General features: G+C 38.4%; 1 protein-coding gene across 3 annotated transcripts in view; it reads left to right on the forward strand.

Annotated features, from left to right (window-relative positions):
* The window catches only part of HGFAC (HGF activator), a 40,320-nt gene that overhangs the window by 16,281 nt on the left and 5,597 nt on the right, over positions 1-18,442 (forward strand). For all 3 annotated transcript variants that reach the window (XM_038136058.1, XM_038136057.1, XM_038136055.1), the window contains exons 8-11: positions 10,824-10,998; positions 13,280-13,365; positions 13,791-14,031; positions 16,521-16,660. In XM_038136058.1, coding sequence (XP_037991986.1) covers positions 10,824-10,998; positions 13,280-13,365; positions 13,791-14,031; positions 16,521-16,660 — 642 coding nt within the window. The remainder of the gene's footprint in view (positions 1-10,823; positions 10,999-13,279; positions 13,366-13,790; positions 14,032-16,520; positions 16,661-18,442) is intronic.

Genomic DNA, 18,442 nt, shown 5'->3' on the forward strand with positions numbered 1-18,442 from the left:
GTCTTTCTGAGTGCATAAATCCCATGGCTCATCAAAACTGAGGATATATGACTCTCAGTAGCTCTGGTGGGCACTTTCCTAATCCAAGTGGGTGGGGGGGTAAACAAACCTGTTAAATGAACACTGCAATTTATATCTGGCATTCTTTTTGATACTCTGATAGTTAACTAATGGTGTAGCAAACTATTCTAGCTGGGGGAAAAAAAATCCCTTTGGGAGACCAGCAGTAGAGCTGGAATGGCAAATAGCAGGAGTGAGTGTGTAAATTGGACAGTGTATGAGCTGGTCCTGAGCATTCACTCTCCAGGTACCTGATGAATCATGAGAAATGGGATTGTGACTCTTTTAAGTCCTTCATAAGGAACACTATTTTAGCTCAGTTGTTCTGTCCTTTGGTTACCCTGGGGAGATTGTTCCAAGCTTTGGGAATGCTGCTGCAGGGATCTGGGTGAGGACCTGCACAGCACACGTGTGACCTGGAGCCTGGGACAGGGCTGCACTCTGCTCATTTTCACATTAAACTGCTTTTCCAATTCCTGTTTTATTATCAGCTTCCCCTGCCTCAAGCAGCAATGGTGCACAGAGACATCCACCCAGCAGGGCCTGGATCATAAATATCAGGAAGGCAGAGTTACAGCAGTCATACCTGTTTCTGAGTAGCTTAGAACAAGAAATAAGCAGGTGCTCTTTGATTACTTGAAAATAATAAAGCAAACATTTGGTTTGCTAAACGAGTGGCTTTGGGTGCTTACAATCCATCTGTGTTCAGCTGCCTAACACCCCTACACAGAATGGGAACTGAAGGATTGTGTTTGTGTGTCAGGACCTTGCAAAAAGTCTTAAAAAAGAAAAAAACTTTTTGTCAAGATGCAGTCATTCTAAATTAATGCAAATAAATGAGTCTTCAGGTCTATAGACCGGGTACTATCCCACAGTAGGGCAGTGGCATTCTGGTGAAAGTGCTACAGTCTTGTGTTCTCTGAGCACTCAGAAATGATTTTTAAATATTTGTTGGATTAATTTTTTCTTTGACCCTTGAATTTGATGCAGTGAACAGAAATGGATTTTCTTCTTTGTTTCCTTTTTACTGTCTTATACAGTTTCCCTTGTCTAACAGGATGTACTTGTGAGGTTACCCTTTAGTTGGAATAGCTGGTGGCTATAATGCTTGATTCAGAGAAACTGCTACAGTATTTCCTCTCCAAAGTGTACTTTATTCTGAATTATCAGTTAAAGAGGCAACCTTAAAGCCAGGGTGTGATGCAAAAATGTCTTCTTAGATTTTTTTTAAGGAGAAATCAATCAATTTAATAAACAGAAAGTCTACCAGACTGTTATTGAGCTGTAATGTGTTTGAGGTATCCTCTGCCCTTGACTTACACAATAACCAGCCCTCATATGTGTCTAATGAAAAACCAGCAAATTTATCTTAACATTATCCTCAACAAATGTTAATAAATGAAGTACCATCCTTCATCCATCAGATCACAAGCCTAAGTACTGCTGTGACTCAAGCATTGGTACAGTAGACTGAGGAGAAAAGTACTGAAAACACTTCTCTTGCTTTGAGGATTTACTTGGCAGATGCTTGGACCATCACATCTGTCAGACCTTTATCTGTTTTCCATGAATTTGTCTAAATTCTTTAGTACTCTTTATGCTTTTCCCTTTCACAGCATTCCATGTCAAGAAGTCCCAGAATATAAATAGATGCGATGAAAAGAAGTATTTTCTATTGTTAGCAAAAAACCTCCTGCCTGGTAATTTTATTCTTCCCCTATGAACAGTGAGTAACAGAATAATCATAACTTTTGTGATTCTAAAGATACCTATTTATCTGTCCATTACTTTTTGGACTACAGTGTCCCTGTCAGTACTCAAAATTCATCTTTGATGTTAAAATTCTCTTGCAAACAATCATCGTATATGTATTGTGTGTATATATATGTATGTGTATGTATATTTCTAGGCCATTATCATAAATGACCATATAGCTACTGGAAAATTATGAGCTGACTTAAAGAAAAAAAGGGAGATGATAAAAGTATCAGAGGAGATATTCATAACAAAGGAGATTGATATACAAAAGACAGTTTTTAATATAGATTTCCATTCTTTGTGGTAATACATTATTTTCTTCTTAAAGAAGATATTTGCAGTACTAAAGAAAGAACTGCCATTTAAAAAACTGTTCTGAGACAGTTTATATGCCCAGGATTTCAGTGAAGTTTAATTTTGAAGGAAATTAGATGCATCACCAACAAATCTCTCCCCAAAGAGGTGCTGTTTAAAATTGTTCAAGGACCCATGTTTAATTAAGTTCAATTCATAATAATTGCCCTTAAATATTAACCTATTTTCAGAAATAAGGATTTTGTGCTTAAAGAGTAACTGCATTCTCTTTGCAAACAGCTCTTGCTGGGGCAGCTCTGAATCCAGGCTCTAGGTGAAGATTCAGAATCAATGTCCAATCACGAGTAGCAATGGTTGTCTCACTGAACAGAGAAATTTATCAAAAGGGCCTAAATCCAACCACTTTAGCAGTGGTAAATGTGAGCAAGAAGTGAAACCTGAGAAAGATGTGAGTGGAATATTTTATCTCTAGCCCAGGTTGGCATTGGGAATGGAGAGCGAATTTATTTGGTAGATAATTAACTTTGTAAATATTTAGCTTCACTGGAGGTGATAATTGATGACAAACAGTTATAAATATGTAATTGTAAAATTACTTTGACATTTTATGTTTCTTTGAACAGATAGGAGCCACGGTGGAGATGCTGGATAAACAGCTAAAGGCAGAGGAGGAGTTATCTGGCCAGAGGACAGATAATTCATTATAACATGCATTTATGGAGAAGTTAAAGGGTAAAGAAAGGAGATGTAGAATTTTTTTTTTTCAGGGGGTTAGTGCCCTTAGGTTTCTGTGGTTGAAACCCCACCATTGCATTCACAGTTTTTGTTTTAGTTGAATGGAATGTGAATGGAAATGAGTATCTATTTTGCCAGATTTCCATGTAAAAGCACTTCCTTTCTCTTACCACAGCTTTGTTACTGTTGGTTGGATGTCAGTTGTTAGTAAATTTGGGGTACTTACTTGTATTTTAAATTTATTCTTGATGTATTATTATTTATGCTTTATTTATATCCTGATATGTTAGTGGGGTATATTTATTCTGTTACTTAGTCACCAAGTCTTTCCCTGAAGCATTTGCTCACTGTGGCTGTGGGTTGCACTAGGTTTGAGTGCACTAAGAGTACTGCACAGAGTATTAAACATTTTCAGTTTTCTTTGGATTAAGGCTTAGGTAGCCATAATGGTTTTGATAACATTTTGGTCATGATGAAGTTGGTGAAGGTATTTTTGAAAACTTTGCTTTGTAGTGTTGGGGGTATTTTCCTCATTAGCTGTGGATAATGGAATTAGAGGGGTGCCATGTCTTTAAAGAAAGCATGAGTCGGAATGCTAATTGTGGAAGGCTTCTGGTTATGTAAGGAAATGTGGTGCATGTCAGAAGTAGGCTGAGAATTTTCAGAAAAGGAAGATGATAGAATAGCTGAATACATAATGACATACAGAAAAAAAAAAACCTTCTTGGCCACATCTTTAGGGGTTAAACTGGAGGAGTTTGAGGTAATAGAATTAGCAAAAAATTACAGCAAACCCACCTTTTTAGTGGTTCATTTACTGAAATAGTGTGTTGGCAGTTTTCTACTAAAAAAGCTACTTTAGTAAAGGAAATTCAGCTCTGGAGGTTGGAAGGAAAGTTTTAAATATTTTTTATTTTCTGAAGAAGACATAAGATAATGAAATTTAACTTTCTGGTTTATATTTACCCTGTACTAGAATGCTTTTGGATTAGTGTTTAATTTTTTACTTTCTAGAAATGCAGGGGGAAACAGGGTGAAGTATAATAAAAAGTTCACTTGGCTGACAATGGTAAATGGTCATTTAACTGGTCAGTCAGTCCCCCACTGAACTTGGACAAGTAGGTCTGTAAGTAAGACTTGCAAAGGGTTTCCAAGTGGGGCTGAGAGGATGCTTGTTGCTTGCACTTGTGAAGCACTGGGCTCAGTAGTGAAAATAGGCTGAAAAAGAATAAAGTCATTTCTCCACAGTTGTGGAAAAATAGATGGAACAGCAGATAAAAAAAGCAACATTATGTATTAATATGGCTTGGAGAGGTGATTATGTTATTTGCACAGGACAAGTTTTAGAGGCCACCATGGAATTTGAATGAGGGGAAGGCATGGGTTAATAATGCAAGGACAATGAAGAGAAAGCCTAGAACACCACTGCAGAAATAGTAATGGTGGGTTGGATTTTTATCAGAATTTGAATTATTAAAAGAAAATTCTACAATGCTGGATTTGGATAAGTGCTACATGGATAAAAACCATGCCCAGTAGACTGTTGCTTGCAATGATCAATAGTAGGAGGCATTGGAAGATGAAGAGATGGGTGAGCATGGCATTGTCTACTAAATCCCCACCTGTGATTCATTGCACTGAGACAGTGCCACTCTAGGGGATGAGTGAACAGGACACCAGAGACAGCTGTGGCTTTGCAAAACAACCATTCCATGTCATTTATAGTGGAGGCAGATGTGATAGACAGGCTTTTCTTCTCTTCCAGCCTTCTTTATAATTTTAGGACCATAATAAAGCTTTTGGCTAATATAGAGCAAAATAAAAATGAAGAAGGAAGTACTGTTTGCACGGAGATTATGAATTAGTAATTTATGTTTGACACCTTGGCAAATGGGGGCTAGAGAGGAGAGCTAATGAGCTGTGCTGGCAGCATGGCATACAGCAAGGACTACCTCTGTAAGGATTGGAAGATAAGGCAGATACCAAAGAAGAGGAAAAAAGTTTCTCTGGTTAGAGATAGGAGTGGGTTCAAGATCCACAGAGGACTTCTTTATCTTCACATAGATGTGCATTTTCCAAATGCTGGTGGGCATTAAGCTTTCTGTGCTTTGCTCTGTATTCCTACAGTGTTGCCTTTTCAGATGACAAGTCTTTGTTGTAATCCTAGTATAAACTAATATGATTAATATTAGCAGCCTCTAATATGAAGCAGCTGCTCAGTCCTTAGTCTTGTGAGAGTGCCTGACTTGGCAGCAGTGTTACTGGGTGTTGGTTAATTGAAAGCCATTAGGGTGTTTTTAATCCTATTTTTGATTTATTTGAGACGCGACAGTGGTTCCTGTTCATTGTGTTACAGAGGGCACATCTTCTCTTGAAGTCCAAGGGGACTGATGTCTCTTAATCCATGCAATCTGTTGTCCTGTGTAATTGTCAGGAAGGTGGTAGAAAGGAAGATGTGGAAGATGTGATGCAGCTCATCCTTAGATTACTGCATTGTTGGTTTTTCCCATCTCCTGCTTTCTCAGCCCACTCTGGATGCTTTGGGGGCTCAAGAGACCCCCACCTCTTATTAAAATCTCTCTACAGAGAGAGCAGCTGATCCTCTGCTGACCATCATTCACTGCTACACAGTCTGTTCCTTTTCCTGCCCAGAGGGTAATTTTGGCTCATTCTCTAAGCACATCAGGACCTACAGGTATATTCAAAAGAATGAAAGCTTTCACAATGAATTAGGCAATCAGATATTCTTCAAAATCCTGTATGGCAGTCTGTGTAACTCTCAAAGTAATATAGCACTGATATTGGCTTGTTGTTGCCAGAATTTCTTTCTTCTAGCTCTTGACAGCCTTTTTCCTAAATATATTGCTCCTATTAGCTTTATATACCTACCTATTGGATTGCATTTATGACTCTGTAAATCATAACTATTGTACTAGAATTGAAGATAATAAATAGAAAAATGAAATGGAAAAAGAGCCACTTTTTCCTCTTATCTAGGATATTACTTTTCTAAGCTATAAGAAAGTACTGGCAGAGTTTATAGATTTCTGGATTTAAACTTTTATATTAAAGAATTCAACTTATTCAGAAGGTAGCTCTGTACATTAGCTTTTATACCAGGTATAAATCTCTTCAATTTTACCTCAGATGATCTAAGCACTGGCAAGTATGAAGGTACAAAGACACTTTAAAGAAGAAACATATTAAAAAATAAGTCTAGTTTCAGTAAATGCAGTGTGCCATCCTCATGTCAGGCTGCAACTTCAAGAGTTTTTGTGCACGTAAATCACTTTTTTCCCCCCCCACAATCTTAAATCCATTCTTGTTTTATATGTAAATTTTCTGCTAGATTTATTGATTACAAAAAGATGCCAATTTTCCCACCTTTCTGCCTGGCTTTTAGCTCAGACAGATTGGTTGTGTCATAATCAGGCTGCAGTTTCAGCGGGCATTCATTCCAGTGTTAGGTGCTGTCAGTCCAGAGCTTTCACTGCCACTAGAAAGTGGAACAATTATTTGAATCAGTTATTTTACATATATGTGCAATCTGCTGTTCATGACTCCAAACAGAAATACTGAAATATAGGTAAATATTATAACAGTATGATTGAATTATATTGAAATATAGATACATAGGTCCCTTTATATTTCACTTGTGGTATATATTAATTATATCGATTATATATTAATTTCTAAATGCTGAAAGCCACAATGGGTGCTCTTACTGCTCACATTCACAGACAGGCAGGAAAAGGTGAAGCAATTTGCTTCAAGCCAGGAACAGTCAAGTCCTAGTGCTGCTGCCATGCAATCCTCTGCCTCATCAGACTTCAGATTCTCATCATTAATGAGTGAAAAAAATGGCAACTGGTTTCTTCAGTGGAGTCTGCTCCCTAGATATTTACAGATATTTTCAGTGGCATAGGGACACACTGGAAGATAAGTCAGATCTTCCTTTGGAAGCAGTACTAGGCTCACATGGATGTCTTTTAAAGCTCTCTTCATGGTGCTTATTTCATTTAGCACAGAAATATTTGCCTTATTGCTCTCAGAACACCCGGCAGGGTGTGTGTGTCTGTGTGTGCTCTGTTTCAGTGCATAATTTGATGGAATGAGATACCTGTAAGAGCAATCTCCACGAGCAGCAGAAACTCCTTTCTCTCACACATTTACTGCCAGCCTGGAGTAGTCATGGTCTGCCTGTGCAGCAGGGGAAGTGCAGCTCCCTGAAATCAAAGGCTTTCACACCTTCCATCTCTGAGGGCATCTCACAGCTACCCAGGGAGGGAAATCAGGGAATTTCTGGCTGAATGAAGAAAAGACAAACCCTTCTGCAGGCAGCCCATGAGTCTGAACTCATGCAGAAAGGAAATTTGGCTTATACCCAGTAAAGGATGGCTTGAAGAGCAACACATCCTGTAATGCTGAGGCCATGGAAGCAACAAATTAATGCAGAGGCATAAAACATCATTGTTCATTGCTGTTCATCTCGAGGAAACAGAATCAAGCTGAGTCAGGGAGGTTTAGGTTGGATATGTCCTTTTCTTCTTCTCCCCTCTCTGCTCCTGCCATCAGCTTATATAGAGCAATTCAAAAAAATAATCCAAAATAATCCTTTTTCATATAAGCATTACATGTTGGTCAGGGATAAATCAAAGCATTGCTCAATGAAAGGGTTACTTTAAACCATCCTGTCCCAGAATCAGAACCATTGGTAGAAAACCATATTTTTATAAATAGAATGAATTATGTGTATCTGGAAAAAAAAAAAAATTCCAAGCTCAAAAACATCAGGAAAATTGATGGTGAGGTGTTTTGGGGAAAAGAAAATATGAAAGATTCATTGTTTTCTGCAGAGAGTTTTAAAAGAAAATCCTAAAAATGTTCAGGTATGTAACTACAGGCCTTGAAACAAGATCTGGAGACAAAAAGTCTTGTGAAATGCTTTCAGAAAGTTAGCAATTAGAACTGGTTGGATAACTGCTATTTCAGGTTGCTGTTAATTTTAAGACCCAAAACGGTTTTATTGGAAAAGGCAGAGATTTGCTGTGACTTGCTTATAAAATACAAAATCTTAACACATGTGTAATGTTTCACATGAGCTATTGAAATACCTTGGATTGAAAAAATAAAACACAACAAGAAATTATTTATAATTTTTATTTTAATTTTTTTTTCTGAAAAGAAGCTAGTAGGGGTGATAGTGGCATAGGACAGAAGAGTAAATTGAATCTGCATTTGCATCAAAACTTTCATAACCTGAAAATTTAGACCATTTCTATTCTTAGCAGTGATTTGTGGTAGTACAGGAAAGTGAATGAACAAGAAAACACATATTCCATCCTCCATTAATTTCTTCCACATAAGAAAATAAATACGTTTCAGAGTTGTGAGATATTGTGGAAGCTATGTGGATTTGGGACTGAACAGTTCCCAGTCAGAGCAATCCATTAAGAATTGCTGAAAGCAGACCACCTACACACTATTTCTGACAAAGAGGGGAAAAGAGAGTTTTTCAGTGCTGTAAAAGTTCAAAAAAAAAAGAGAATTAGAGGCAAAAGGTCTATATGACTGCAATACTTGCAGAGATATTTTTTTAAACTGTTTTTCCTGAATCATAGGGGTATAAAATATATAAAGCATTGCAGATCTTTCTCATGGCCTTAGTGGATACCATGGTGCAGCTGCCAACCAGTCAGGTAAAGGTTTTTGGAGTGGAGCACAGACCAATGGAAAGCTACTAATGAATGTTAATTTTTCACCTCAGAAGCCTTTCCACCGGATAGCAAATTAACTCAAGTTATGCCTGTTTCCAAAATACTCCTCATAAAATAAAAAAGAAACAAAAAACTTCTTGAGAGATATTACTGTTCCCCTCAACAAGTGCAAGATGTAATCTAAACTTCTTAGCTACAGAAGGAGAATGTGAGGGATGATATAGAAAGAGGCCAAATTCTTCCAGTTAAAATATGCTGGCAGCTTTAGCAATGACTGGCAGACCTGATGAAACAGAGATATGCTGGATTTTAAGCCTGACAAGGATAAGCACAAATTGTAAACACCATCTGCAAGACATCCAAACCACAGGTATTGCAGAATATGGCCCTGGGTCTGTACTGAAAAGCAATCCCTTGTTTCGTTCTCATAAAAGTAGTCACTCTAAATTGTTTCTGAATGCAATAAATACAGTACAAGTAAACACAGCACCTGGCACTTCCCTGCATAAATGAAAAAAACTTAGCATCCAGTATGATTGTGGTATTTTCATGACACTGCTTCAGGAAAACAAAGCAGTGTAGCTTGCAACTTGCTCGAAAATTAAATGGCAGGTTTGCCAAGACATGGTTACTCTTGCTAACAGTACAAATGATAGACAAGTTATTTTCTGTGAGGTCCTAGATTATGGCTTTTAAAATATGAGTTTGATTTAATGTTATTTTTATAGCCATTGAATAAAGGGAATTTGATTCAGGTTGTGGGTGGGAGAAAATGTGATCTCAGCATGTCAGAAGTGTCTGCCAGGCCAACCTAGAAAGTGGATTTAGCTAAGTGTTTGTATACTAACTAATGTTCTTCCACCTAACTTCTTGACCTTCATCTCCCAAATTTATGCCATATGCTTGCTTGTGGTTTTGAGGTCTGTCACTACACTGATGACTTGGCAGGGTAATTAACAGCAGCAGTTCAGCACTGTGGTTCATTATTTCAGTCCTGGTTATGAGCCCTGGTTCATGTGTCACCTTATTCTGTCAAAATAAACAGGTCTTTGGCAATAGCTGTCTGCACTGTGTGGTGTGATGGATCATCCTCAGAGGATGTTTTTCAACAGTTGGTCAATGATGTTATATCTTTAAGTATGCCTATAAGTTTAGAAGAAGATTCCACCAGTCTTGTGACATGTCAAGGACATGTCACGTTGACATGGCTGGGACAAGAAACCCTCTGAGGCTCGGTCACAATTAATCCTTTTTGTGCATTAGATGGTTTTGTGTTTCCTTTGGGATACTCTTAGCTGTGTTTTGAGGTGTAGGCTTTCTGCTCAGTGTAGCTATTTGTATACAAATGCATCCCCATATGTTTTTCAGCCATAATACTGGTATGTGCTGTTGATAGATCTTGGCAGCTGAGTACACAGGTCATAGAATATGTATGTGTCAGACCTAGCTGAAGAAATAGCCCTTATGCAGGTGACAAAGACAAGGGTTTTGAATAAGAAAAATCAACTTACTAGTTAGAATTTTGCAAAACTGATGTATCTGCAACATGAAGCTACATATTTGCAATATATATGAGTATAGTGTGTATATATTTGTATATGTATATATATATAGGTACATCTGAGGCCATTAAAACAAGTATTTTCAAAAATCAGGCCCTTGAAGCACTTGCAGAGTAGGATTATTTTCAGTACTATGTCTCTGAGCTGGTTGCCTTAAGCACCTTATATTTTCAATGGAGATTCAGTCAATGTAGACAGGAGTCTATGGGGTCTACCTCATCTTAAAAAACTTACCTCAACCAGGCTGCATTGGTTTGGCACTAGAAATCTCTGTTTCTCCTAATTAACTAAAAAGGGAGCCTCCAGAGATGAGCTCAGTTGTGTCTAAAATTAGACCAGAGGAATCCCAGCCATATTGCTGACTTTGCTGCAGATTGCTGTCTGAAATCTTCCATACACAGTACAAATTTTAGGTCTAATTTTCTGCTATTCTGTCTCTTGATTAGTTACTTGCTCCTGTGTAAAATGAGGGTAACTTACTACAAATTTTAAGCAGAGGTTTTAACTTCTTGGGTTCCTTTTTTCTTTATTTAAAAAAAATCTTGTTTGGTGCATTCAGGCCCTGTGCACGGTGAAAGGCACTACAGAGTTGGGCTCTCATTTCAAACCTCAGCTGTGAAGTCAGTATTTAACATGCAATTAGCATTGATTCCTGACCAGTCTCTTCCTCTGCCAGTCCCGAGCCAACGGTGCTACGTCGGCAATGGCACAGATTACAGAGGGACAGCCAAGACAACCATTTCTGGACACAGCTGCTTGCCTTGGAATTCAGACCTGCTTTACCAAGAGCTTCATGTCGACAGCATTGGGAAAGCAGTGCACCTTGGCCTGGGGCCCTTCCCTTACTGCAGGTGAGGAAAGTTCTTGTTTGTCCTGCATTTGTACATCAAGAGAAGGACGTGTTGTGGAAATGAGAAGGGCCAGGGATCTCAAAGCAGGGGTTACCCTGTCTGAGGAAAGCTAGACTGACTTCAGTAATCAGTCAGCCTGACAAGAGTGATTGTACAGAAGACAAGGTCTGGTAGATAGGCTCAATCAATACCTGGCTCTGCTGAGAGAAGCTCAGACACAAAATAATGTTGGAAATTCTAGGTACTTTTCTTTTCCCCTGGGTAATGAGTTTTTTTCCAAATGAGACCATAATACAAAACTTTTGACATTGTTCATTAATGCTTCTCCAAAAGGAAAAATCAATGCACTAGTTAAATTGAAATGGCTAAATTTAACTTTTTATTCTTTGCTTGTGAAAGACATACCATAAAGAAATATTTTCAAAAGAGAAAAGTTATCTGAAAATGAAAAATCAAAACACTATATTTAAATAAGGTTGAAATGGGATGTCAAATTTATTTTTTTGAATTTCTTACAAAGGAAAACTATTGCCAAAGAAGATTTTCCAGTGTTTCAATTTTGATTGCACCACATAGTGATAAACTACATTTCTGCTGCAGTTTTCTGTTAAGCTATAATGAAAATAGCTTGTGCTATGTAGATTTGTGCCTTCTCCTCAGTCACCTTATGTTCCTCCTGTTTCTGAGGTATCCATGAGCTCAATGGATATCCACAAATAAAGGAAATGTTTTTATTTAGAGAGAATATTTCTCATCCTGAAGATGAGCAAATGCTAAACCTGCCAAACTGTAGATGATTCTCCATGAATTACTGGTTAATGCCTTTTGTTTGTTTGTTTGATTGAAGATTTTGTTTGTTGGCTTGATTGCTTATTTGTGTGTGTGTGTTTTTGTTGCTTTTGTTGATTTTTTTTTTTTAATGGAACTTAGACCAGTAGTTCAGGAAAATCAGAATGTACTACACTTCCTAATTTGTTTGGTGATAAAAAAGCATGCATGCATGCTGAAAGCAGCCCTACAATTCCCACCCCATCCTTTAAACCCTCCCACCTTGATTTCCTGGGCTTGCTCCTCATGCATCACTTCCGTATTTGATTTATGCTGTCCCAGCACAGTATGGCAATTTATCTGGCACATATTTTGTGCTTTGATGAAACTTGAGCCCTTTGATTTACATCATTTATGCCCAACATTCACTTTCAGATTTGAAATGCAGAGAACAAAATGGTGTAGGAGCTGATGTGTTCATGTTCTGTAGAGCCGAGAAAAAAGCTTTTCATTTTTTTGTCAGCTTGTTACAATTTCTGGGGATATCTCTGCTGTACTATATAATCCTGCAGATATCTTCTTCTTCAAATAGTCTAATTTAGAAACATTGTTGGCGGAAGATGACTCAACCTGTGTTGCTTCTTCAGTTCTGAGAATTTGAAAGTGCTCTTATCTTTTTCTGAAGAGCAGTCAGATTAGAAAAGAAAAAAATAATCGAAGATAGTGCTTGTGATAAATCTAACTGAAATTAGAATTACTGCCTATCTGGAGCTCTGAACTACCTTGTCTATTCTTCTTGGTCTAATAAAGTCTCCCTATATTCTTGGAGGTGTAAACTGGGCAGATTTCTGGTTACTTATAATGCACTGATAAAGACAGGCTGTACCACAGAGAAACCCTAATGGAATGAAACCAAAATCTGTTTAACACCAAGGTAATAAAGGACAAAACGGTTTCCATTACTCCTCTTTTTTCCCAACCTTTTTGAGGAACACAATATTTTCTTGAAATAGTCTTTCATTTCCTCAGATTCTCCAGGGAATGTGAACCTGAGATTTGCAAATTCATTTTTGCTAGCTATTCTTGTTATGGATTTTCTATGATTCTACCTGTGTTGGAATCTCCTTGCCTAAAAAATCACCTAAAACAGGAACCTCTGTCATGGGATTTAGTTCTGAAAATAGCTGAGCTGATACCTGTGAAAGCACTTCAGTGTGGGCTGTAGTTAAATGCTTTGAACGTGCTCATGCATCCAAATACTGGCAGGCAGGTTTTATAGGTGTTCAGTCATGTCAGTATTTCAGGTCCTAGCAAACCTTAGTCTTGGTTAGTTTTAAGATGAAGGGTTATATTGAAAGGCTGCTCACCCCTGTAGGTGAGTACTTTGTCAGGTGGCTCTGAGAGCCCTGTCAGTGCCCTGCATGGTGCAAGAGGAAAAAGCAGAAAACCTTTGGGAAGCTTGGAAGAACACTGTGGTTAATGCTTGTATTCCCTCTTCCCCTGAATTAACCAGAAATCCAGATGATGATGATAAGCCCTGGTGTTACATCATGAAGGACAACAGTTTGTCTTGGGAGTATTGTGACATTCCAGCTTGTGGTATGTAAAGGCTTTCTTCAAATCCATGTTATGAATGAATGAAGATTTATTGATACTACAACAAGGTTTCACTGTGTAATTTTGAATATTTTACTGTTTCCAGTAAACAACAGGCTTCTTTTGCATTTTTGGAGTTGTGATACAATCTGTGATTCTTGTCCTGAACTAGCAGCAGTGTCATACTACTGTTTTGGTCACAAACATCTCAATATCCCCAAATTTTCTGCTAGAACATTTCTGCAAGGTGCCAGAAATTACTGATGTTTTGGTAAAATTTTAATCACCCTGGGAATTACAGGCCCAGAAAAGGGAATGGGCCTCTGTGAGCAATGAGAGGTCTACATCCTGAAGATGTATGAGACATGGTGTTTAATTCCAAATATAAAGATTCTGGTAGTCTGAAGCCATATCCCTTTTTATCTCAGCAAGCAGGGAAAGGAGACCACCAGTTCCAGACAAAGTAGATAGTTCTGCAAGCACCAAAAGACCATGTGGAAGAAGACATAAAAAAAGAAGTTTTGTGAGACCTAGGATTGTTGGAGGATCTTCATCCCTGCCTGGATCTCACCCCTGGACAGCAGCTATATATATTGGAGAGAGTTTCTGTGGTGGAAGCCTCATTCAGACCTGCTGGGTTGTGTCAGCAGCACACTGCTTTGCTAACAGGTAAACTCACCCCTTAGTGTGACTGTGGGTCCTCACAACAAACTTGAACTGAGACAAGAAAGAACACGAGATTATTAAAGACCAATGTGTCAAAAGGAATTTCTGGCAATTTGAACACTTTTCATGACCTAAAAAATCTCTTGGACTACTATAATCTCATAAGCCCTTATCTTGCTCCTTAAGGAGTCTCAAAGAATCTAAACACCCTGACAAAAGGAATAAGGTAGGGTGAAGCAGCACATAGAATGGGGCATTGCAAGTGCAAGAACCTGCAGGGGAACAGAAGTATTTCTCTTCTTCTTGGTTACCTTTCTGAATGTTTATGCCTGTTTTGAGATATAACAGAGATGACTATGCTCACTGCTGTGTTTTGTTCAGAAAGGCTGAGACAGCCAAGCAATGATTTATCAGAGACGATAAATTACCGTTGGTTGACACAAATAGAGTGGGCTGAGCTTTACAAAAAAGCCACATGGAAGAGCTAAACTGTCAAACTTCTGAAGCTGACTTTGTCGAGAGTTTTTTTTGTTTTCTCCCATGGGACATGGAGAAAATATTGATTATAGGATGCTCTTACTTTATTCTAAATACTTAATTTTCGACAAATATTCAACACTTACCCTGATTTCAGTTTGATCACGTTGAAGGGAAAAATATTACATCATTTGATACCCATTGTTCCTTTGCATAGTAAAGAAGCCAAGAGAAACAGAAAACCTTTTGCCAGAATATAGACACTGATAGCTTGTAGAGCTAATAATACCACTATGAATGCTGTACTGAAGCATTTGGAGCTCACAATACATTTGTTTTTCAAATGTTGTGAAATAGCTACTAACTTTGGCAGCTGTTCAGGACATTTCCACCCACTTCCAGCTGGTCCTTTGGTACGTACAGATTTTCCATAATTTCTGCATTGTAATTTGTGCTCTTCTGTTTATTTAGTACCTCTGGTAGTCACAATTCCAACTGTTTTCCACTAGGCGACAATAGATACCTGTGCAGCTCAATTATTTCTTTTTTCTTTTCTGTAACCCTTCCTGTTTTATTTCTTTTCCTGAATGAACCATCTGTAAATTCTAGTAGAACCATTCAGTGCTTCTAAAATTATTCTAAATACTGTTCCAGAAAGTGAACTTCCACTGTTTAACAGGCCCAAAATTTGATTTTCAAGGAGGTTGATTTACTACTGCAGAAATACTGAGAAAATCATGGCCTTACATATTGATTGAAGAACATTTTATTGTCTTCTTGTATGTCCGTAATACAGAATACACTTTGCCCTTTCCTTTGTTAACTTTAAGCACAGATCTTGTTGGGTTGCTGCTGTCTCTCTGTATTGCAATTGCCCAGAATCTCTTTTCTCTGAGTCCATGGCTGCTGGTCATTGCTGTGCACTCAGTACTGGGGGAGGTTCTGTGGTGCTTTTGTACCTGTTGGGCACAGAAATGCAACCAGGGAAACTGCAATGATGCAAATCAGTCTATGACTTGTGCATGATGTGTGACACCAGATATTTTCTCCTCCTGCACTGGGTAACAAAACACAGGAGTGCTCCAATGTTGAAGAGACTTGCTAACTAACTCATTGTAGACTTATGCAGATTGAATTGGTTTTAGAACAAGAGTGAAATGAGAATTCTGTTGCTTTCAAAGCTAGAGAATACATTGCCTTTCCTAAACACTTCCTGATTATTCCCAAAGGTCCCGTACTTCCCAGTTGCTGTACTCATTAGTTGTCTTTCCTAGGACACTGGATATCAGCGAACTGTGGTCCTAGAGTGAAAAACTGATAGTTGGAAAAGATGGTGTGAATTGCAAATACTGTGTTCTCCTCTGGCTGTGAAGTTTCCCATTAAATCCATGTGCTTTTGGGACTTCACCAGGTTGCCGTTGATTCTGGACAACAGATTTAACATAGATAAGCAAATCTCAGAACTGGTGATATCTTTTCGGTGGAAACTTCCCAGATGCTTCTGAATTGTCAATGTGCCAGCGCCTTTAAATCTTGGCCCATGCCTGTAAATTTTTTCAGGAGACTGTTTTCCTGGAGAAACTAGATACCCACCACTGACTCATCTTTTGATCCCTCCTTTCTTTCTGAGCAGTTTTTGTAAACATTGGCAAAGTCAAGTTTAAGTTGACTCAGTTGAGTTTCTAGAAGAGATGTTTACATCCCCCAAAGATGCTTGTTAGCCAAGCAGCAGCTGGGCAGCAGTGCCTGTGCTGGCCTTTTCCTTCTTTCAAGAAGCAGCAGCCTTTAATTAGGCTAATAAGGACCCACAGAGCCTGGGTCTCCCTGTAATATCTTTCTTCTTACCTTCTGTAGGCAGGAAGCCTGGGAAACAGGTAAAGGCATTATGAGAGGGTAAGCAATGGACATGGTGGGAAGCTGAGGTTATAATGGTCCATAGGATACCCAGCCACTGGAAAATCAGCTGCATTTGTCCTGCTAACCACAGAACTGCTTGTCTCTCTTTTGCATTACAGTCCACTAAAATCCACCATTCGAGTAGTTCTGGGTCAACAAATATTTAATAAAACAACTGATGTAACACAGACATTTGAAATAGAGAAATACATCTTGCATCCTCAGTATTCTGTGTTCAATCCTACTGAACATGATATTGGTGAGTATTTTTCTTCAGACAGTTTTATTTTCCATTTACTCAACCTAGTTTCAAGTTTAGATGGTCTGTTAGAAACTGCCTTTATAGTGGAAAAATCATAGACACTAGGAGAGGCTTTTGAATGCAGGGGGCTCATAGTTCTACTAGAGTTATAACAGCATCTGAAGGCTAGACAAATTCAGATGAAAAATAAATTGCAAATTTTAAATAATTATGATAATTGGCCTTTGGAGCAATTTACCTAGATGTGTGGCAGATTCATCATCACTTCAAGTCTTTGTGAGATTAGGCATTTTTTCAACTGAACCAGAAGCTGTAGGCTTGATGCAGTATTTACTTGGTAAAATTCTATTGTCTGTATTGTATAAAGGATCTGACTAGATGAATGTAATAACCCCATCAGCTCTGAAAACCTGTGGTACTAAGAATCATTTTTTACACTGAGATAGATTTAAAAATCAGCTGTCTTATCAGTCAGAAGTTAAATGCCCTTCTGATTGACCTTATAATATTAGTCAGAATGACAATGGAGCAGCAACTTACTTATTTTCTGATCTGCTCTTGTGAAAGTTGTCATGTCACCCCAGGATATCAAGCTGTGTGAGCACTTTGTCTGTGAGACTATTTAATAGCCTAACATTGGGAATATTTTAGGTCAGGCATGTACTGGCTTTTTTTTTGGCTCACAGATGGTATTTTCTACTCTATAGCAAAAAGCATTCAAGTTCTGTGTTGGTGGGAGCTCTGTCACAGTGTACAAGGAGACAAACTGGATTTGAGACATTACTCTGCTCTGAAATCTCCTGGTGAAAACCACCTATGATGCTTTGGGATCTCATAGCTTTTTAAATTACTCTGAAATTAGGTAGGCATGCCTCACCAGTGTGCTATGTCCAAATCTAGGGAGAGCTGAACATGGAGTGCCTAAGACAAGCCCAATTGCAAAAATATATGAGAAAGCAGAAACTGTGTTGTGGGGGGAAGATGCAGGTGTGTGTTCTGTCCAGTCAGTGATTTCTATTGATGCAGAAGAGTTTTGTCCTGCTGAAGATACTTTTCTGAAGGAAACAACTATCATATGAGTGTTTGCTAGGAAATTTGAGGGATTCAGAAGCAGGCAGAGTTAGTGGGGAAGAGGAGCAAGGTGAGGAAGTGTGGGAGCAAGGTTTGTGTGGGTTTCTCAGGCTGAGTTACTGCTTCTATGTTCCACTAAGGCAAAAAACTGTAGCTGGTAGAGAAATAAGACCAGTGAGGTCACTTGCTTTCCACACAGCTGTGCTCACAGAACTTTGAGCTTCCTAAAGGCCTGATGAGAAGGTTTAATAGGTGTGTCCATATTACCTCAGCTCTTTGAGTGGTGTGGCCAAACCAACATGCTTCCCTTGTTCCACCGAGCACAAAGCCCCCTTTGCTGCTTTACAGCCAAATGAAAGAGATTTTCTACAGGGGAATCAATTTTTGAAATCTTTCAGTGTCAATCTCATGATGCTGCACAGCTATGTATTTATACTGTTTTTGACCCCATGACTGGTTAGTAAAGATTGTGTAGGTTATGAAATATTTTGTAGCTTCAAGAAGCTTGGTTTTGAAATGTCCTAAGGTTTTATTCCTTAATTTTAAAGATCTTGAATTTCGCTGAACTCAGTGATAACAGGACACAAACTACACCAGCTCTTGGAGTGATTAATTTTTTAAATGGAATTGGAATTAGGCCAGTGGCCAGGCTTTCAGAAGCAGTGAGTATGCACATCCCCCTTATTTCAGCTGAAAGTTGGGGATATG

The sequence above is a fragment of the Motacilla alba genome, chromosome 4 (assembly GCF_015832195.1).
Source record: "Motacilla alba alba isolate MOTALB_02 chromosome 4, Motacilla_alba_V1.0_pri, whole genome shotgun sequence".
NCBI classification, from domain to species: domain Eukaryota; kingdom Metazoa; phylum Chordata; class Aves; order Passeriformes; family Motacillidae; genus Motacilla; species Motacilla alba.